The sequence below is a fragment of the Melanerpes formicivorus genome, unplaced genomic scaffold, assembly GCF_026170545.1.
Source record: "Melanerpes formicivorus ecotype bairdi unplaced genomic scaffold, bMelFor1.0.p_v2 SCAF_6, whole genome shotgun sequence".
Taxonomy (NCBI): Eukaryota; Metazoa; Chordata; class Aves; order Piciformes; family Picidae; genus Melanerpes; species Melanerpes formicivorus.
In genome coordinates, this window is record NW_027142358.1 from 34,857,247 (window position 1) to 34,879,339 (window position 22,093).

General features: G+C 52.1%; 1 protein-coding gene across 1 annotated transcript; it reads left to right on the plus strand.

Moving 5' to 3' along the window:
- The first annotated feature begins 1,423 nt into the window (after positions 1–1,423).
- Positions 1,424–21,937, plus strand: LOC137442118 (disintegrin and metalloproteinase domain-containing protein 9-like). The gene is made up of 22 exons (XM_068140454.1): positions 1,424–1,508; positions 3,075–3,172; positions 4,074–4,150; positions 4,721–4,799; positions 5,710–5,786; positions 6,768–6,987; positions 7,440–7,505; positions 7,591–7,662; positions 8,447–8,619; positions 9,275–9,359; positions 10,314–10,435; positions 11,661–11,832; positions 12,581–12,670; positions 14,298–14,493; positions 15,106–15,211; positions 15,331–15,505; positions 15,933–16,013; positions 17,412–17,517; positions 18,921–19,053; positions 19,413–19,464; positions 20,885–20,937; positions 21,289–21,937. Exons 1-22 carry the CDS (start codon positions 1,439–1,441, stop codon positions 21,365–21,367), a joined length of 2,382 nt encoding a protein of 793 aa, XP_067996555.1. The 5' UTR covers positions 1,424–1,438; the 3' UTR covers positions 21,368–21,937.
- The last annotated feature ends 156 nt before the right edge of the window (positions 21,938–22,093 follow it).

Below are 22,093 nucleotides of genomic sequence, written 5' to 3' on the forward strand. Positions count from 1 at the left end.
GCGGGCGGAACCCAGCGGCGGCAGCGGCGCCGGGCGCCTGCGCCGGGCGGGAGGGGCGGGGCGGCGCGCGTGCGTGGGCGGGGCGCCGGGCGGCGTGGCGGGAACCTCGCTGAGGTGCCGGCTATTTACCGCGGCTGCGGCGGCCGCCTGTCGGTGCCGTCCGGGCTGTCCTCTCCTTGCCCCCAGCCTGCCTTCTGGGAGCGGCGGGCTCTGCCCCGCACAGCCCGGCTGAGGGCTGAGGAGATCCTCGCTTCCCGCCTGCCCCGGGGGGCGAAGGCTGGCAGGGAGGGCTGCGGTGCGGGGACGCGTCCGTATTGGCCTCTTCTCTAAGGAAACACGAGGAATTCCCACCTCCGCAGAGGTGAAAATGCACTAAGAGCGTGGCAGCTCTGCGGGACTTGGTAACTCACCAGCCGCGGGAGCAAGGGGACGCTCCGGTGGCGTGCCGTGTAGCAGAGGCTGTCAATAAAAGATGCGCTGCATTGACTTTCAATAGCATCCCAGCTGCCGGAGTCGGAAAGCCTCTCCCGGCGCTGCGGACACAAACGGGGGGGCGAGGTCCTGCTCCTGCTGCTCGGCTGGGGAAGGTGGCTTAGGGCCGGGAACGTCGGGAGATGGACTGGGACAGGGGACAGCCTCTGCACAAGCTAACGTCACAAATGCTGCCAACATCTTCGCTTGGTGTCGCTGAAACCACTGGCTTGTGTGATTTACTGGCAACAGGAAAGCGGGTTTGTTCTGTCGGAGTGAATTAATTAATTAAAATTAATCAATGTAAATGTTCCGGCATCTCAACCGTGTTGGGTCAGTCTCCTTTTCTGGGGTTCGGAAGGTGCTGGATACTTCTGAAGGGCGTTACAGTTTCATCCAGGGTTAGAAGGCTCTCAGCGCCGCTCTGGAGACAACGTGGGGGTGCGACACCTTGCAAGATTATTCCCGGCCTGGCAGAAGGAAGGGCTGCCCTGCCTGGGGGGTTTCTCTGTGCTTGGGGGGTTTCTGCGTGTTTATCTGCAGGGCATTTTTGTTATTTCTAAAGTAAAGATGGAATAAAGGGGGGAGGGAGGGGAGCACAAGCTGAAATTCCAGACCTAAGCGTAGGATCTACTGCTAGCAATGTTTTACCTTCCTAATCTCCTTATGATCTCACCGTGGTATCAAAACCAGTTTGATCCTGGCAGGAGCTGGTGCTCTTTGCTCCAATCAGCGTTTAAGAACCTGCTGCTTTTTATTTGCCTTAAGATGCCTGACCAGTTTAATTTCGTTTTTTTCAAGCCTAATGGCTCAACTTTGCCTTCCTGTTTCCTTAGAGCTGCAGTATGGGAGAGCTTTGGCTGCTGTTTACCTTCGGAGCAGACGGTTCCCGTCCCTCGGGCTCTCCTGCACAGAGCAGCTGAGAGCCGGGCAGGCAGCGCCTGCAGACTCTCTGGGGAATCCAGTCATGATAAACCACAGCCTGGTTCTGCTGACTTTTGGAATAACTTTAACTGGAAAGCCTTCTTGGATCACAGGTAAGCTCTCAGGGTTTGTCACATATTCAGGAAGTTTCTCTTGTGCTCAGCAGTGCTGATGGAATGATGATGTGCCCCTGCTCAGTGGGGTCACCACCCTCCCCAGATGCCAGGCTAGGAGCTGATCTGCTCACTGAGAAGAAAAAGCTGTCTGGAAAAGATGACAGGTTGAAGCTTTTTACAGTTGGGCTCTTTGTGTTTGTTTTTATTCTCCAGAAGGTAGTAAATATCTCCTCCTCCTCACGGGACCCTGCTGGTGACAACTGCAGTCACTGTCACCCTCATCGAGTCCAGACTGGAGACTTATTCCCCAGGAGTGTGAAGGAAATCCCTACAGTTAGTAGGTCCTCATTAACTCAGTTCCATGTGTGTTTTGGCTCCAGGCTTTAGATTTAGATGTAACAGAAGATATTTTCCCAGCACATGATGTGCATTAAGGGTAGTCTCCAGAGCTCAGGTTTCAAAATGTGTTAGAACAGCATTTCCACTGTTAAGTTGAAGCTACACTTCACTCACAAAACAGGATGGGTTTTGTTATTCAGACAATCAAACTAACTGAAGAGCAAAGCCCCGAGTGCCACTCTTCTTTGCAGACCTATTTGCTGACAGCAGCTTCCACATTTTGATCGCAGAGGTAGTCTGTAATGCTAAACATATGCTACCTGCACCTGGCCTGCAGAAGCCCTGATGTTATCTCACAGGCAGAGATCATCATTACACTGAAGACTCCTCCCCCTCACTTTGGGTGATTCTGTGGCATCTGTGCAATTATGATTGCCTTTCACAGAATGGTGGGAGGTTGAGAGTGACTTTGTGCTGCTATACATGAGAAGAACAGTTTAAGAAAGCACTTCAATTGCCCTTATAAAAAGGTTTACCTGAAACCAGACACTCAACAGACTTCTTGTCTGTAGCTTCCTGCACTGGCACGATGCTCTGCAGAGAATTCTGATCCCATGCAAAAGGCTACAAACCTTGTGCAAACCTTTGACAAAATGCAGCACGAGGCAGAGGCAGGAGGCAGCGTGCTGAGCCTAGACTGGTGGCACAACTGCATCCAGAGGACAGCTCTAAGTGGTCCTCAGGGCATTGGGGAAAGGAATATGAGAGAAGGGATATGAGGAGAAGGCTGAAAGGTGAGTTGATTTTGTCTAGGAAAGGGCAGAAGGAAGTAGAGGAGCAAGAGGGAAGAGATAAGTGCAGGACCTAACAATATCCAGGGGGCAAAGCTACAGCAAATGACTCTCTAACCAGTTAAAGACATTCCCAGGGTGTCTGGGAGCTGCATTTATTCTTCTGCAGATGCAGTGTTCTCCACTTCTCTGTCTAGTAAATCCTGGGGAAAAAATGAATTAAAATGTTGATTCCTGTAGGTTTCCCAGCACAGTCCTGGACAGCAGAGACCGTTCTGCCCATGGCCAGCCAGACCTTGTACTGGTGATGCTGCTCTTGCTCCATTCGTGACCAGATCAGAATGGGCTTTTGGCTGTCACCACTGTGTAGATGCCCACATAACATCTTCATGATCCTTGCTGGTTCATTAGAAGTGTCAAATTCTATTTGTAGGTGTGTCTTCTGAGCAGACCTCTAGACTTCCTACGGTAGAAATCGTCATTCCTCAAAGCCTGACAGGCAGAGGGAAGCATCACACATCCTTCCAAGAGGTTTGTTACTCTCTTGCTTCTCCTGTTGCTGGCTTTCACAATACTGCCCTGGGTCACACATACAGCCTGTGGGCTATAGAGATTGTTACTGCTGTGAAGGAATGTGCCCTGTGCTCTCTCTTCAGACTCTTAGTGGTTCCACCAAGTTTTGTGCAAATATCTTCCCACAAAGATCTGTGACTGCACTCTGAGTTACTGCACTCTGAGTTAGCACCTTTCAAACCTCAGTGAGCAGCCTTGCTAGGCAGAAGTGAGAAGGACCATGAATATTGCCATTTCCTCCAAGTCAGAGCAGATGTTGAGCTCAAACTTGAATTAACATCCATGCTGTGCATCCCCTTTTGCTCACTGTACCTGGTCTTTGGCCAACCAGAGGATTTCAGCCATGCAGCACCTGAAGGGCTTGACGCTCACTTGGGAGAAGTGGTGCCAGAGAGCTGTACAGGTTAATGAGTTAAAAGAGAAAGATCCAAGCCTCAATTCTTCAGCTGTGAGGTAACTAACTTTTGTGCTAGATATCAAGTTCACTTACTGAAGTAACTGTTACTGAAACAGCGTTAGTCAGCCCTGTGCAAACCGATTCAGGAAGGCACAATTTGCAGAAGGAGTGTCGTGAAACCCCATACGACAGTCCAGCAAAGAGTGCACACATGGGCTCTGCCCTTCTGTCTTCTACAAGCAAAGATACAGATTATGAGACCATAAACTTCCCAGAGGAAGGAATGTAGAGTGTGCTGCTGAGACTTCAAAGCACAAAAGGCATGAGGGTCAGCAGTCTGTGTTTTGGTAGATAGTTCACACCTATATAGTAGTTTGTCCTCTCTTCTCAGACAAAAGATGGGACTGAGGCAAGCGAGCAGAAAATCACCTCATGTAGTGTTCTCTTTTGTTCTGCTTTCAGGAGCACCCTGATGACAATCTGACTTACTCACTTAAAACCAGCAATGGAACCTACCTCCTCAAACTGAAGAAAAATAAGTATGTGACAGGGTGTTCTAAGGGGCTGTGGGAATCAGTTGCATGCAGACAAGAATCTTGATGCTGAGCAAATCCAGCAGCAAGCATTTGAATGCCAGATTGTAGTAACCACAAAGTGACTCTTGAACAGGGTCTCTGTTACAGCAGTGGCTTGCAAACAGAAAGGAATCCTGTTTTTTTCTGATCATGAGGGAACTTATTTTGACTGATTTCTCACCAGCAGCCCCAGAGAGCACATTTCAGCAAAGCCTTGTGGACAAGGACGAGTCGTGGTAGCAGGAGGGAGGGTTGTTAAGCCCTGTTGTATTTAAACAAATTGGCCTGTTACTGCTGTTCCTCATTCCTCAGCCTGCAATAATCAAGTCCTTGATGCAACACAGTCTGCTCAGATCCCACTCTATGGGCATTTGAGTCACCACATCTCCAAGTAACTTCTTTCCCAAAGCCTACAGCTCCCTTTAAGGCATTTTGTTTCACAGCTGTGTGCTGCTGACAGGATCTACTCACTAGGAGTCTGAACTTCTTGATCTCTGGACTGCTAAAAGAGCATTAGCTTATGTTTGTTTCCAGAGAGCTTGTCAGTGAAGACTTTATGCTGTACACATATGGGGAAAATGGGAGCCTGGAGGCAAGACAATCAAAACCCCAGGTACTGTATAGGATGAAATTCCCTCTCCGTGCCAAAGCTTCCTCAGCTGAGTGAAGCCAAGCTTGGGGAACTGAAGGCCACATTAACAGTGTGATGGAGCTAAGGGTGGCAAGGATGGCTCTGAATCTAAATGTGTCTGCAAAGCAAAAGCCAACACCCAGGCATCACTTCTGAGTGTCTCCATGGCTCTGTGAAAGGACAGTGGCAGCCAGTGACATTGGTGGCAACGGAGGGGAAGAGGCTAGTGATGCACAGAAAGCATCTGCAGAAGGAACATGCATTTGGGAAAGAGGCTTTTGTGAGGTTTCACACTGCAGCATTGCTGTTGAACCACTGACACAAACCACACAAAGCTGTGTGTGATAGGAGGGAGGGGGCTGTGCATGGTGATACAGCACTGCTGCTTTCCAGGGTGTGAAAGGAGATGCCAGGGCTGAATGTGAGCTACCTGATTAGGTCTTCTTTGCATAGTATGCAATTAAAGGTGCCATGGCAGCACCAGAGCTCTGTGGCTTTTGGGTCCCACATAAAACAAGCTTTATACATACTTTTGGGTTTAATTTGAACTTGCAGCTGCATGTGAGGTCAGTGAGGCTCGTTTGGGAGCTCTGCCTATGGGAGATCTCAGATCAGGCTTTGAGAGAGGCCTGTTCAAGAGCAGGATGCTGAAGGCAGATGACAGGATTTTGCTAAGAGTTAAGGTACAAAGCTGTTTGCTTCCTGGAAGCAAGGCACAAAATGCTGTTGCAGTCATTCATCTGCCCCAGGGTTGGGGTTACTTCTAGAACAGGGCACTGTGTAGCAGCCAGCCTTACTGTCCTGCAAATAAAAAGGCTAGTTAGCAAGTAAGTTTGCATGGGAAGGGAACAGTGCCTTCTGTCATTAACTGTGTGGGCTTGTTGCATTGCAGGCAGACTGTCACTACCATGGCACCGTTGAAGGAATTGCTGGCTCAATGCTTGCTCTCAGCACATGCACTGGCCTTAGGTATTGCCTCCTGCTTTTTGCCTTCAGGATAACTCATGGTGCAGTACCATAGCAATCCAGTTTAAAACCAAGCTGCTCTTCACCATGCAGCTGGAGAGAAACCACCATCTCTTTGTCAGTGTTTCACCTTTTGACAAAGCTGAGACTCTTGAGAGGTTTCATATCTCTCCCAAACTGCATTTCTTCCTCCCTTTTCTAAAATTCATTCACAGAAAAAAGCCAACATGAGAGCACAGTGCAAGTAGAGGCAGGACACAGGCATGAGGTGAGGCCTCTCTTACTTGGTGTGAAAGTCTTGACCAGAGGTAGCTTTGTAGAAGCAATGCTGTCTGATGAAGCTTCTGCTGAACTTCAGACACCCCTGCAAACAGTTCTGTCTTAGGACTGGGGGCAGTTCAAAAGAGAAATCATTTCTGAGGACCAAAACTGAACCACTTTTGTGGTTCAAATCCAGTAAAATTGCATTTATTTGAGAAACATAAAGGGGCCAGGTGAATGCATAACAGATGGTGCTGTTCTCCCCCCAGAATCAGCCCATGTGAGCTGGCAAAAGGAGACAGCAGGCACGGCAAGCTGCAGGTATGCAGCACGTGCTCAGCTGTGGCCTCCAGCAGCACCCTGCTGGTTGCTCTTAGCCTCTCTTCCTTAGGAGGTCTCCTTGTCCAAAAGGCTGGATTGCTTTAGCTGCACAAGGCCAGAGATAAAGACCAAAGGAGACCCTTGGCATCAGCTCTGTACCCACAGTCTAGACTCATGCAGGAACAATTTGGCTTTCCTGCTAAGTGATTGAAGGGTTGGGTGTGTGATCAAAGTTCTGTTTGAACACACCCCTGCTGTGAAGATAACTCAAGATAGTAACTGAGTTCAGCACAGTGGCATGAACAGCTCTAGTCTTTGAGTGTCCAGCTGGTATTCACTCACCTAGTCCTGACCATGAGGGGAAAAGTGTGGAAGAATTGTTCATTCTTTGGTGATTATTAGAGGAATTCTCTACATTGGGGGCCGATGGTACGGGATGGAGCCGCTCAACACGTCCAGCACGTCTGAACACATCTTCTACCGGTTAGAAGACAAGCAGGAGCTCCCCTTCCAGTGTGGTGTGCTGAATGGCAGCCTCCATCAGGAGCAGCTTCTTGTCAAGCAGGCTGGGAAATATGCCTCTTTATCAAACAGTACCTCCAGCAGGGAAAAGCTTCTTAGGGTAAGTGCCTTTCTGTTTCTCTCTCGCACCCAAGCCTTCTCCTCAGTTTGTTCCAGCAGCCCAGGGGCTCCGGAGCTCTTGCTTTGGCACGGGGTCGTTGCAGGTACGCTGGCAGCAACTGCCTCGGTGCCTTCGTTACCGAGGGAGTATTGCTAGGGAAATCCTGAAACAGAACAGCAGCACCATGGGAAGAGCTGGAAGCAAGCAATTTTCTAGCAGATTTGCCCAAGACAGTCCTGGGTATGAGGTGGAAGGCATGAAGCTGCCATGCAGCTCGTGCACCCCAGCGTCTGAGCAGAGAACTGCTGACATGCAGGCATTGATGTGGAGATCTCAGGCAAATTGGTAGACCACAGTGAAAGAAAAGGCATAACTGCTGTGTGAAAATCACAAGGAAGAGCAATAAAAAGTGGAGCTCCCTATGTTGACTTCTTGTGCTTTCTGCTTTGCAGCAGAAGCGAGCTGTCCTGCCACAGGAAAGCTACGTGGAGTTATTTGTGGTTGTGGATAACAACAGGGTAATGATTTCATCCTCTGCTACATACCTTTTTACTACACCATTACATTCTTTTCTCTCTGACATCCTCACGTGGTATTTTGCAGTTTTTGATGAAGGATTCTGATCCTGCTGCAGTGCAAAAGGAAACAGTTGAGCTGATTAACTACGTTGATGGGGTAGGTCGGATCAGCTGCTGAGATTCAGTGCTTCCTGCTGTATGGTGGTTTGCAGAAGAGCAGCTGCTGCCCTACATCTGAACAGTTATCTTCTGAAACTGCAGTTGGAAGTTATTCAGCAATTTTTAACACATTTAAGGCACCTCATGAATCCATGCACAAGTTTTATAGAGGAGTGGACAGAGGAAGAGTTGGGAGATGATTTTTAAACCACTTCTCCATGCTGCCAGACCATGGCTGCTGCAGGGGTGTGAGCTCTCCAGTAGGTTTCACACTTCCAGCTCTTTTTTGATTAAGAAAACACTCAACACTGTGAACACCTCTTACCCTAAGAGGTTGGACTAGATGATCCTTGAGGTCCCTTCCAACCTAGTGTTCTATGAATCTCTGAATTCCCTAAGTTCTGTGGTCATCTGCTCCCAGTTTCTCCTCCAGACAGTTAGCTAAGGAAATGAATGGATGGGGTCTTTGCAGCTTCTCCAGCTGGACCTGACGGTCTTGGAGGTCCTTTCCAGCCTGGATCTTGATGGTTGGACTCCATGATCTCAGAGGTCATTTCCAACCCAAAGAATTCTATGAGTCTATGAAAAATAAGTTTAGGTATCTTCATGAAGTAGATTGCTTTCACTCCCCTATTCTTCCCTAACATCAAGCTGTTAATTACTCAGGGAAAGTGAAGCTATGGCTCGGTCGCTGCGCTCCGCTCACCGCTTGCTCAGTACCGGCGAGGTAACCTCTTCAGAACGCAGCTGATGGACAGTGATTGTCATTGTGGTTCTTTCAGATGTATAGAGCATTAAACATCCACATTGTTTTGGTTGGGTTAGAGATCTGGACAGACACAAACCACATCTCTGTGATGGATGGTTCAGCTGGAGATGTGCTGAGCAGATTTGTTTCTTGGCGGCAGAAAGATCTCCTCAAGCGATCACGGAATGACGTTGGGCATCTCATAATGTAAGTCTTTGTTCAGTGGCAGCAGTGGCCACACAGCCAGGGCAGTTAGTCTATGAGATTTGGGGGGGGTGTCTGAAGCAAAGTGTAACTAGAGTAAAATTCACTCCACCTCCAAACTGTTTTAACCTGGGAAACATGTAATGAATCCTTCATGGATAACCAAATCCAGGTAGCTCTGCTTGCGCAGGCTGCCCAGAGAGGCTGTGGAGTTTCCTTCTCTCCAGAGACATTCAAACCCCACCTGGACACATTCCTGTGTGAACTACTCTAGGTGATCCTGGCCTGGCAGGGGACTTTGGACTTGGTCTTTCAAGGTGCCTTCCAACCCCTAATGTTCTGTGATTCTGTGCAGGGAGGTTGGGGCAGATAACCTCCATCAGTGCCTTCTGGCCTCAGCCATTCTGTGAACTTGGAAGCAAAGACACAGAAGATTAAGGTGCTGGATCATTATTTCCAAGCTGTACTATTCATTGCTGTATTTCAGGCTCTAGTATTAATTATTAGGAATAGTGAAACTCTGCCCTGGTGATAAATCTCCTCTTGATTACACAGTTAGTCTTGCACTATTTGTTTCAAACTCATTAGTGTGCTTAAGTAGAAACCAGGAACTTCCAGCCCCTCTTTCAGCAACACCTTCAAACTGCTTTTGTTGCAGAGGGAAAAGCTCCTATGGTGGGTCCATTGGAATGGCTTTTGTGGGAACTGTCTGCTCACAGGTCCAGGGAGGGTCCATCAGCACTGTAAGTACCTCCTGTGGTGGTTATTGGCAGAAGCTAGGGCAGGAGCTGCTGAACTGTCATAGGAATACTGCCAGTGGCACAAAGGGGCACCTGAACAACTGGAGGCTTTCCCCTCTGCATGCACAAAACCCAGAGGCATAGCTACTGCTACTGCCAGACACTGCTTCCAGAGAGCTACCTGCCAGAATATCCCAAACCAAGTGCCCTTGGCTGACCTCTTTGCTCAAGCCCCCCCAGGCTTGGAGCTGTATGGTTCCTGTCCTGGGGGTGTCTTTGTAAAGGCTTGTGCATTGAAAAATCAACACCTACTTCCCAGTTTCTGCCTTCAGCACACTCCAGGCCTCTTGGCTGATTGATTCTTGAGGCAGTATTTTGGTCACCTTTGGAAGTTCTTTATTGCATAAGGCCATCCTCATACCACTGAAGTTCACAGCCACAGTGCTTATGGGATGGGAATGCAGACACAAAATAATGTGCATTGGCTTTGCCTTTTGCATGGGCAGGCAGTGAGCATACTGCACCCCAAGTGCTGCAGTTCCCCCCAGGGAGGCTGTAACAGGCCAGCATCTGAAAGGTGGCTACATAAACCATTGGGGTTTGTCCTCCATCCTTGGGGCATCCTGCCCCTGCAGTATGGATACCACAATGGCATGGTCTATCTGAAGGGACAAATTCTGCTCTTTTAACAGTCTCTTTGTCTTTGAAGACTTCACTGACGTGGGTGTGATGAGTGGTTAACTGTGTCACGACCCAGAATGTGAGCCTGGAGGAAGGCACAGAAAGAGTGGCAGAATCTGGCCCTACTGCAAAAAAACACAGACAAGTTGTCCTTGTTGCTTTCATTTTGCAGTAGAGGTCAGCATTTTGTCTTCACAGCCTCTGAGGGCTTGGCCAAAGCAGTAGGCAGAAGCCTGGCAAAGTCTTTGCACCTCCTTAACCCTGGTTGTCTGTCAGCTGCAGCACGCCGACATGCTCCGCCACGCCACCGTAGTTGCGCACGAGCTGGGGCACAACCTGGGCATGAAGCACGACGACCAGAGGTGCCCTGCCTCCTACATCATGCACAGCACAGACAAGTAAGGCTTCCAGCTCTGATTTGACTAGTGCTTCTTCACCTGCAGTGGCCATGCCTAAGGGACATCCCATGGCGCATGAAGAGCCCCTGAGAATGGGAGCTGTCTGGAGAGCTCAGACACAGAGGTGGATTCGCTGACTTGATGCTCACAGACTGCATCAGGTTGGGAGGGACCCTCACAGGTCCCCTTGGCCAGCCCCCCTGCAGTGAGCAGGGACCCCTCCACCTAGAGCAGGCTGTCCATGGCCACATCAAGCCTGACATCACTGTAACTCATTTTCAGTGTCAGCTGTTCTCCAGTCCTTCCTGCTGTGTAGCATCCCCACAACTGTTTGGTTGGTTGTTGGGCTTTTCCATTGCAGCCACTCGCTCATTGACCTTTCCCCTGCTGACAGTGCTTTAGCTATCCACATTTGCACTGCCCAGGCAGGGCAGTTGGGCACTGGGCAAAGCTACTGACATGGAACTGTTAGAGGGAGTCCAGAGGAGGGCTGCAAAGATGATCAGAGGGGTGGAGGACCTCTGCCATAGGCAAAGGCTAAGGGAGATGGGGTTGTGCAGCCTGGAGTAGAGAAGGCCCCAGGAAGACCTTGAAGCAGCCTTCCAGGGTTTGAAGGGAGCTACAGGAAAGCTGGAGTGGGACTTTCACAAAGGCTTGCAGTGACAGGACAAGGGCTGATGGCTTCAAAGTGGAAGAAGCTGGATTTAGCTGAGCCATTAGGAAGAAATTCCTCACCACAAGGGTGGTGAGACCATGTTGGACAGGCCCCTGAGCAGCCTGCTCTAGTGTGAGGTGTCCCTGCCCATGGCAGGGGGCTTGGAACTAGATAACCTCTAATGTCCCTTCCAAGCCAAACCTCTCTATCATTCTATCAGCAAATGCATCCCTGAGCTCTTAGGCACTCCAAAGGAAGGTGAATGCCCTTCTAGAAAGCATTGTTTCATCAAGCCTTTTCAGCCTGAGTACAGAGCAGGCCTTTCTAAGGGCTGCTTTACACAGGAGGCCAGGCTGGCTATCTGCTGGCCTCTCCTCCCCCTCTGAGAATGCCTGCATTCATGTTACAGATTTTCATGTCCAGTGCTGTATTCTAGTGCCAAGCAAAGTGACAATGAGGTGCCTCCTGGAGTGGTGAAACCTGGGACCCAGTACCTGAAGGGCTGGGGTTGGACTTGCTCCTGTGAGCAGAAGATTAGTAATGTTTCTCAATTACTGTGATGCTTTCCAGTGGTGCCAGGAGCTTCAGCAGCTGCAGTGCTGATGATTTTGAGAACCTTGTCCTGAGTGGAGGAGGAAACTGCCTCAGGAACCCTCCAAAAGCAAGCACCATTTACAAGGAGCCTGTCTGTGGCAACAATGTGGTGGATAGCAGTGAGGAATGTGACTGTGGCAAACCAGAGGTAAGGAATGGAACCCAGCTGGGGGCTCCTTGCACATGGATTACATCTGCTGTATACCACTGCCCTTCTCTTTCCCCTGAACCAGGGCAGTTCCTGGGGACTTTTCCCTGCAAAGTCACCTTTTGGGCAAGCAACATAATGACAGCTTTTAGGGAGAGACTAAAATCATACCTTGGCTTCCATGGGAACTCAGCTATGAGTGCAGGACTCCCCAGAGCTCTGAGCCCATGCCCACAGCAGCAGAGCACTTCAGTGCAGAGCACATGGCAACACCAGGGGGGGTGTGCTGGCTCTAGCAGCGTGGGCACTGCTGTTACAGCAAGGAGCTGCTCAGCTACAGAGCACTGTAGCTGTGAACAGTAAGCTCTGTAAACCCTGAACTCTGCCTGCTACACTTGCATGGTCAGTGTCCCTCCAACAGTGGGATGTCAGCAAACCCAGGGGCCACTCCATAGCCTTTTCTGTCCCACGAGCAGGAGCCAACATTTCTCTACACCAGCCTGCTAGAGCAGAGGGAAAGTAGGATGGGGGTGCTAAGAAGTGTTCTTTAAACCCCAGAGTGTTCTGCTGCTTTCAGAGTCCTCCTGTGGTGCAAGCCTGTCCCACAGCCCTGTGGCACAGCACACAAACCAGCACGTGCAAGGGCTGGGGTGCTTAAGCTTTAGCTGCTCTGTGCGCTTGGTTTGGTGCTGCTCTCTACAGAGCAAGGCAAAACCACCGTGTCCCCTTGTCTGTGGGTGTCCTTCAGGAGTGCACTAACCCCTGCTGTGATGCTGCAACCTGCAAACTCACCCCTGGATCACAGTGTGCTCAAGGGCTCTGCTGCAACAACTGCAAGGTAGGCTGTGTTTTACTGAGCTGAACTGCAGCCTCTGTACTGACTCAGGAGGGCTGTTGTAGCACTCCTGGTGCCAAACAAGCCCTGGGCAGTAGTCTAGGACTGGAATCTCACCTCTGTCTCCTTGCTGGCAGGAGGCAGGGGCACTCAGGGCACTCACCAAGGCCTTTTCCATTCCTTTCATGTGCACTTGTGTGCATGTCTGGCTGATCTACCCAAGTCCTCTGCAGGCTCAGCTCACCAACTCTATACCATATGAAACTGAGGGAAGGTTTGGCTAGCTGTCAGATGTGGATCTGTGTCTAAGCTCAGTCTGTGCCTGGGACTGAGCCACAGCAGTTCTCTCTCCCCAGGAGAGAGGGGGCACTGGGAAAAGGAGAGGAGCCCCATGGGCTGAAACCAAACTGGACTTCCTAGAACAAGAACACTGATGCCAGTGCCAGTGTAAAGTGCAGAGTTACACTCAGCCCAGCAAAGGTACAGCAGCCACAGCAAATGGGAAGGCAGTCAGCAGGAGAAGAGAAGCAGGCTCAGGAGGAGACCAAGCAAGAGCAGAAGCCCAAGCAGGAAACCTCCCATCCCCAGCAAACTTCCCCCTTTACCCTGTGCTAGAAATGTGGAAGTTTATGGGCTGGGACACGCCTGCAGCCACCTGGGGTGAGCTGCCCTGGCTGACTCCAAACTGCCCCTGGCCTGCAGCCCTTGGCTGGCCTAGGATTCTATCCCAGCAAACTAGGACAACCTGAAAAGCTGTTTTGTCCACCTTGGAATCACCAAACGTTCCCAGCTGTCAGTGTTTCAAGTCAGAACTTCCACTCTTACAGAATAAAAGCAGAGTGGCTTTCCTCTCTGGACATTAGGAAAAAGAGTTTCAGGGCAAGAGTGGTCAGGGCTTGGAATGTGCTGCCCAGGGAGGTGGTGGAGTCCCCAGCCCCAGGTGTGTTTAAAGGTGGTTTGGATGTGGTGCTTGGGGCTATGGTTTAGGGGTGAGCCTTGCAGAGGAGGGTTCTGGGTTGGACTTGGTGACCCTGAGGGTCTCTTTCAACCTGAATGGTTCTGTGGTTCTTACTTCCCTCTACAGCTCCCTGGAAGGAGATTACAGTGAGGTGGGGTTGGTCTCTTCTCTCTAGTATCCAGTGACAGAATGAGAGCAAATGGCCTGAGATTGTGCCAGGGGAGGCTTAGGGTGGAGAGTAGTGAAAGAGTGGTCAGGCAGTGGGAGGGGAGGCTCCCCAGGGAGGGGGTCAGGCAGTGGGAGGGGGTCAGGCAGTGGGAGGGGGTCAGGCAGTGGGAGGGGAGGCTCCCCAGGGAGGGGGTCAGGCAGTGGGAGGGGGTCAGGCAGTGGGAGGACAGGCTCCCCAGGGAGGGGGTCAGGCAGTGGGAGGGGGTCAGGCAGTGGGAGGACAGGCTCCCCAGGGAGGGGGTCAGGCAGTGGGGGAAGAGGCTCCCCAGGGAGGGGGTCAGGCAGTGGGAGGGGGTCAGGCAGTGTAAGAGGAGGCTCCCCAGGGAGGCGGTGGAGTCTCCATCCCTGGCTGTGTTCGAGAGGCACGCTGGGACACGGCTTGATGGCCGTGGTGGCGCTGGGCCGCGGGCTGGGTGTCCTTCCCAAGCCATTCTGTGGTTGCAGTTCCGAGCGGCAGGAGCAGAGTGCAGAGCCAGGAGGGGCTCCTGCGACCTGCCGGAGTACTGCGGCGGCGGGCAGGCCTCCTGCCCCGAGGATGCCTACGTGATGAACGGCCACCCCTGCGACAGCAGCAGCGCCTACTGCTACTATGGGCTGTGCCAGAGCTGGGACTCGCAGTGTGAGGCCATCTATGGGAAAGGTATGGCTGCCACCTCAGCTGGGCAGGCTTGCAGGCTCCCCGAGACGGGGCCAGCCTGCCCTCCTTTCTCAGCTGCTTAAGGCTGCTGAGGTAGTTTGAGGCCTTTAAGTGGAAGAGTCTGAGCTGTCCAGCAGGACCAGCAAGGCCCAGGGGAGGGCTGGAGAACTCTCCTGTTGTGTTTCATTCCCATCATTCTGCTCTCCCTTTGACGGCTGGCAGCAGGGCCAGCTGGGGCTCTGCTCTCTGGAGGGGGTCCCTTGCCTGGTCACAAGGGGCAGGAGGTCTGCTTGGGCCCTCACAGACCTCATGAGGTTTCCCTGTGCACTCTGGGCCTGCCTGGGCCTACTGGAAGGGAGGCAACAGGAGGGGGCAGAAAACAGGCACTGGGGTTTGTGGTTTAGTCCAGCTGGGGGAAGGTCTGGGGGGGTCTCTGTATTAGCTGTTAAGGATTGAGGCATTTTCCTGTGTCATTTTGAACACAACTCTGTACTCCTCTCCAAGTCAATGGCAGCCTCTTGATTTCACTTCCTTGGGGAGTGAATTGTTTCTGTCCACTCTGTACAGTAAGAGAGCTGTGCAGTGGCTGACTAAGACTCTCTGGGTTCCACACAGGGGCACGAAAAGCACCTGATGTGTGCTTTGAGAGAGCAAACATTAAAGGAGATAGGTTTGGAAACTGTGGAATGAGAGGTGGAGTCTACAAGAAATGTGCTGTACAGTAAGTCACCAGCAGAGGAAAGCTCACCCCAAAACCTTCCTTGCCTGGGCAGAGTGTCTGCACTGAGCCTGGGGCCTGCTCTGCTCACCTTCTCTCTGGGTGTCCCTTGCTCCCTGCAGGCACAGTCTGTGTGGCAAGCTCCAGTGCACGTCTGTTAGCCTTCAAAACCTGCCTGCCTGGAGCGTTGTCAATAATGCCTCTGGGGTTTTGTGCTGGGCTTCTGACTTTGACCTGGGATCAGATGTCCCTGATCCTGCTCAAGTGCACGATGGAACAGCCTGTGGAGAAAAGAAGGTGAGACAAATCACAGACTGCCTTCACCAACTGGAAAGCTCTTTGCTTCCCAAAGCACTCCTTAGCTCTCTCATTGCTATGCCTCAACACAGCAACAGTCTGCCTTTGCAGGTGCACAAGGAATTAGCTCTTCCAAAACTGGGCTGCTGCAAATCACTGCTGCAATGGCAGCTGTCAGAATCACCCCACCAAAAGGCAGCCACAGGCCTCAGAAAATCTGAGACAAACACAGCCATGATACTGTGAAGCCCTGGGTGTTCTCTCAGCCCTTTTCCTTGCCAGCTCAGCCAGTGCTGGAGGCCTGGAACCATAGACCCTAATGCAGCACATGGCTTAATGGCCAGGGGGCTGCTGGGTCGATGACCTCGGAGGCCCTCTCCCACTGAGACAACTCTGTTTTGTTGAAGTTCTGTCTCCCCTCTTCCAGGCCTGTGTAGGTTTTGAATGTGTTGATGCAAGTCGCCTGGGCTACAGCTGTGACGTGAAGCAGAGGTGCAATGGCAATGGGGTGAGTAGGTGGTGCTTGCATGCCCTCCTCCTTGATCTGCTGGAGGGCAGAGAGCCTCTGCAGAGGGACCTGGGCAGGCTGGGCAGATGGGCTGAGGCCAAGGGCAGGAGACTGACCACATCCAAGTGCCAGGTGCTGCACATTGACCACAGCAACCCCAGGCAGTGCTACAGGCTGGGGTCAGAGTGGCTGAGAGCAGCCAGGCAGAGAGGGACCTGGGGGTGCTGGTCGATGGTAGGCTGAACATGAGCCTGCAGTGTGCCCAGGCAGCCAGGAGGGCCAATGGCATCCTGGCCTGCATCAGCAACAGTGTGGCCAGCAGGAGCAGGGAGGTCATTCTGCCCCTGTACACTGCACTGGTTAGGCCACACCTTGAGTCCTGTGTCCAGTTCTGGGCCCCTCAGGTTAGGAAGGAGGTTGACTTGCTGGAACGAGTCCAGAGAAGGGCAACAAAGTTGGTGAGGGGTTTGGAACACAGCCCTGTGAGGAGAGGCTGAGGGAGCTGGGGTTGCTTAGCCTGGAGATGAGGAGACTCAGGGGTGACCTTACTGCTGTCTACAACTACCTGAAGGGAGGTTGTAGACAGGCAGAGGTTGGTCTCTTCTCCCAGGCAGCCAGCACCAGAACAAGAGGACACAGTCTCAGGCTGCGCCAGGGGAGGTTTAGGCTGGAGGTGAGGAGGAAGCTTTACACAGAGAGAGTGATTGCCCATTGGAATGGGCTGCCTGGGGAGGTGGTGGAGTCACCATCACTGGAGGTGTTCAGGAGGAGACTTGATGGGGTGCTTGGTGCCATGGGTTAGTTGATTAAGTGGTGTTGGATGATAGGTTGGACACAATGATCTTCCAACCTGGTCTAGTCTATTCCTGGAGACAGAGGCAGGGATAGAATCCCTGCAGGAAGCACTCACCACCCAGCTGGCTGTGGGGGCTCCTCTCATCTGCATTTAAAGCTAAGGCCACTTGTTAACCTGTAACTGGTGGTGCCATTCCCCAGGGAGTTTTCTGACGTTACTGAGCTGTTGCCTTGTGGAAGGCAAACAGTGCTCCAGTGAGGCAGCTGAGCCACTCCTGATCTCCACATTTCCATAGGAACAACCACAAGGGACTCCCAAGGGTGTAAAACTGAGGAGTTCTTTGGAGTCTGTTGCAGGCAAACAAACCCCAAAGATTAAATTGTGGGGAGGGTAAGTTCCTGGTACCTGCATCACTGAGTGCTCTGGAGGGGCAGAGCTCACCCCCAGGGACTGCTCCATGGATTTGTGCCGTGCTAGGCAGCAGTGCCTGCTCCCGTGCACAAGCCTTAATCACTAGCTCCTGACAGACACTGGAGATTGGGGATGGCTGCTTCCAGGAGGCGCTGCCGGCTTGGCTGACGGCTGCTGCTGTATCCCTGCAGGTGTGCAACAACAACGGGAACTGCCACTGCCACCGCGGCTGGGCTCCTCCCTTCTGCAACCAGTCCGGCTACGGCGGCAGCATCGACAGCGGCCCGGCCCACCTCGGTAGGCTGCCGGGACCGGCCCCCCAGCTCTGCTCCCGGCCCTCCCGGCCCCCCGCCTCTGCTGCCGGCCCCCCCCTGCTCCCGGCCCCAGCCGCACACTCACAACAGGCACTTTGTCCGCTGCTGTTTGCTACGGCACTGGGTCACAGACTGACTCACAGAGCAAACCTGACTGACTGCTGTGTAGGTCTGCACACAGCAGGAAGTTGGTCCGAGGGGGAATTCACCTCTCTGGGCCTGAGATAAAAGGCAGCAGGAGTTGCTTAGGATGGCTGCCACATGGTTTTCAAGGGCTAGCTCCTTTAACACTTATCTGACATCCTTTAACAGATGTCTGATCAAATGGATGTAACAGAGCAAGAGGATGAAACCTTCATGTATGGAAAGGGCCAACAGGAATGAGAGGGATAAGGAGGTGCAGCCAGCAAGCAGCAGCTGGCTCGTGCAAGAGCCATGACATCCTGCAAAGGGAAGGTGGAGGAGACTTTGGCCTTCACACTCAGAGACCACACAAAAACGTTTTCCCTCTCTTTGTTTCCAAGCCCAGGTCATCACCTGTAGCTCTGTGGGGCACAAAAAGCCAGTTCATATCTGATCTAGTTTATCTGCACTCATGTTTTGGGAAAGGGAAGAAACAGGAAGGCAAAGAGGTGAAAGCAAAACCAAAATGGATTTGTCTGCTTGAGAACTCTTGGAAAAAAAGAGGTGGGAAAGGAAAGAGATTGAGTATGGCACAGATGGAGTGGGTGAAGCAGAACTTGTGGATAAATCCTGCTCTTCTGATCATAGCATGTACACATTCCAGTGGAGTCACAGGTTTTAGCTGTACTCCTTTGAAGATGTCAGCAAGGAACTACTGGAGAGAGCCTGGGGGAGGGCTAGGAAGGTGCTGAGGGTACTGAAATGAGGAAAGGCTGAGAGACCTGTGGCTGTTTAGCTTGGAGATGAGACAACTGAGAGGGGATTGTGTCAGTGGTTGACCTAAATGGAGGGGCTCAAAAATGTGGGGCCAGGCTCTTTTCAGTGGCACCCAGTGACAGGATGAGGGGCAACAGGGACCAACTGGAACCCAGGAGGCTCACTCTGAGGATGAGGAATTACTTCTTTCCTGAGAGGGTGCTGGAGCCCTGGAGCAGGCTGCCCAGAGAGGAAGCAGAGCCTCCTTCTCCAGAGGGACTCCAACAGCCTCCCTGCCCATTGTGATCCTGGGCAAGCTGCTCTGGGTGGCCCTGCTTTAGCAGGAGGCTTGTGCTAGATGATCTCCAGAGGTCCCTCCCAACCACCACCATCCTGTGATTCTGGGACTGCAGTTTTTCCCCCCCAAATGTGATTTTACCAGAAGAGATGCCTTAATGTGCAGTCAGTTGAGGTCACTCTCACGTGGCTCCCCTCCCTTTGCTCTAGATACATCACTTCAGGATGGCCTGCTCATCTTCTTCCTCCTGGTCTTGCCAGTGCTCATCATGGCTGTGTTAGCAGTAACTAAGAGAGATGCAATAAGAAGGAAGCTCTGCAGGAGCAGCAGAAGGCAACACAGGTATTGTCTTCCTGCACCTGAGTATTTCAGCACTTAGAGCATGCTCCAGCTCAGTTTAGCAGGCAGGTAAAAGCTTTGGCTGCAGAGAGAATTCCCCAAGAGAAGAGACTTCCCTGCTGCTGGGTGGTTTGATGCACAGCCTCCAGCTGTCAGATCTCAAGCAGGTGTCTTCCCCCCAACCACACTGCACTTCCCTAACTGGCATGGGTTATTGTGTTGCACAGACACACTGGAAGGACTAGCCCAGGACAGAAAGGGGTGAAGGGAGTCAGCTGCAGCCTGGTGCCCTGAACACTGCTGCAGCCCTGAGGGTGACTAAAGCAGCAGGGCTCTGCCTGATGATGTGGGGTTTGTTTCAGGGACACCCACCTGCAGCAGCCAAAGCAGAACAATGGACCAAGCAATGATCAGGTAGGACAGATCCACACTTGCTTTGTCTCCTGGTGAGTAGCCCAAACCATGCAGCTCCTTCTCTCCAATACACTTATTGATCCCTTTATGCTCTTTGATGCACTGAAACCACCTGAATTGCCCAGGGGTTAAAGCAGTGCTGCCAAGGGGTTCTGAAGGCCAAGGGTTTCCAGTACATGAAGTGGGCTACAAGAAGGCTGGGGAAGGACTTCTTCCAAGGGCTTGTAGTGATAGGCTGAGGGAGAAGGGACTGAAGCTTGAGGAGGGCAGATTTAGACTGGAGATAAGGAACTGCTCAAGGCCAGGGTGGACAAGGCCTTCAGCAGCCTGCTCTAGTGGAAGATGTCCCTGCCCATGGTAGGGGGGGTGTGGAGTTACAATGCTGTGGCTTGGATTCTATGACCTTCCAATGTGTTAGGATTTCTGTTTGGGTCAGTATGGGCTTTATGGCCTTCCCTGTCAACACAGGCTCTGAGCAGACTGGGTTGGAACAGGCTGCTGCTTTGCAGAGCACCCAGAGACTGAACTCAGAATTCCCTGGCCCAGTGCCTGGGAAGCTCCTTAGCCAGGCTGTGGATCTTTGACACAACAGGATAAAAACTACCAAAACAAAATGCTGCAAGGAAATGTCAAGGGCTAGGACTGGGCTGGCCACCAGACAAGTGACAGCTGCTGGCCATGAACCCCTCTGCCTCCCAAAGGGAAGAGAACGGGAATAAGGGAGAGGCTGAGTGGAAAGCTAAACCAGCTTCCATGAAAACGACAACAACAGAGTGAAACAGATGCAAACCACCATCAGACCTGCCCCCTGATGGCACTCAGGTCCCATTCACCACTGATGCTGAGGGGAGCAGTGGTAAGTCTCAGACTGGACTTCAGGAGCTGGATTCTGGATCTGAGTTCAGGAATTCATGGATCAGAACCAAAGGCAGAACACCCAGGGTCCTCCCTAGACACTGGGCATTGAAGCAGAGGTTTGACACTGGTGATTGTTTGGCTTTATCCATCACCCTCATGGAATGGAATCCCATGTTGCTCAGTCTAGGGTCACCTGGCCTGTCCACTCCCCCTCTCAGGTGCCATCTCTTACTCTATGCACCCCCAACATGCCACACAAGGTCTAGCAGTGCCCTTGGTCTGCACCCTGACCCCTGGCAGTAACTCTGCCCCTCAGCATTCTGCCAGCAGCAGCCACTGCCTGCAGAAACCTGCCCTGGACTTCACAGCCAGTGCCAACACTGAGCAGAGCCTGAGCTGAGAATCAAATCACTGGTGAGCATCAGTCCTGGTCTAGCTCAAACCAGGAGGGGGAACAGGAAGAATGGCAGAGGTGCTGAGGCCACTCCCTTAACAGTGAGGCAGGAGCTCTGCCCTCAGAGCTGTGTGTTGTTAACCTGATTGTCTGGAACATCTTTTCCAGCCTGCCACCTCCAGTCCTGCTTTCTTCACCGTATCACATCTCCCTGCTCCAAGGTTTGTGGCATTTAAACCCTTCTCACTCCACATCTGCTGTGTTTACATTGCTGTGTCATGAAGTGAAGCTCCTGATGTCTCCTCTCCTGCTTAGGAGTTTGCATGCAGCATCACATGAGATAGTAGAGAGGAAATGCTCAAAGGAGAGATGCTGCTTTCAGTGCTTGTGTAGAATCCAGCACAAGGGGAGGTGTAAATGCTAGGAGGGAGAGGAAGAGGGAGGGACAGAGAGGGTGAAATCTAAGAACAAATGCCAGCAGCTGTTTCAGGATGGTGGTAAGGAAGCAGTTTACAAATACCAGCTGTCTCCAGTCATTAAATACATCACACTGTCTGTTTCCCACCCTTCAGGCAGCCACTACAAACCCAGCCTCCTGCAGTTCCTTCAGGACCAGTAAGACCTCCAGTCCCACCTAAACCAGCTGTCTGACTTGTCTCTTGGGAACCCTCAACCAACTCTGATAAGCATTGGGGCTGAAAACAAGGAAGAGCCTGGGATCCTGCAGTCCTCTCCCTGTGCAGCCAAAACACCTCCTGCCAGCACATACCTCTGAGAAGAGACTTGGTGCCAAGAGGCACTGACCACAGATTCTCTAACACACTGACTTCCTCCACTGCTGCTGGCTGTGTTTATGCCTCCTCTACCTCACCTCTTGGTTTTGGTTGTTTAGTTGTTTTTAATGAGAAGCCTGAAGTTCAGCTCTGCTAGATGAAAGCTGTAACAGCAGGGGAGGGCAGTGCTCTGCCACGGGGCTGCCTTCTGTGCAGGCTGAACTCAGCTACTCACAGGCATCATCTATCCACCTCTGGTCAGCTGCTGCTATGAGAATGGAATCTGACCTCCTGGGGACTCTGCAGCCTACCTCCCGGGCTGGCTGGAGACCTCTGTGGTGCCTGCTGAGCGGTGCCAGGCTGGAGGACAGCTCCTGTGCATCCCTCTGAGCCCTGGCTTCAGTGCAGCCCTACTAAAGCTGGGATCCAGAGTCTCCCTCCCAGTACCTACTAGACAAGGGGTGAGAGTTTTAAAATAAAGGAGGAGAGACACTAGAGCTAAGGAACACATTTTTCACAGTGAAGGTGGTGAAACACTGCCCCAGGTTGCCCACAGAGGTGGCAGATGCCCCTGTCCCTGGGAGCATCCCACATCAGGTCAGAC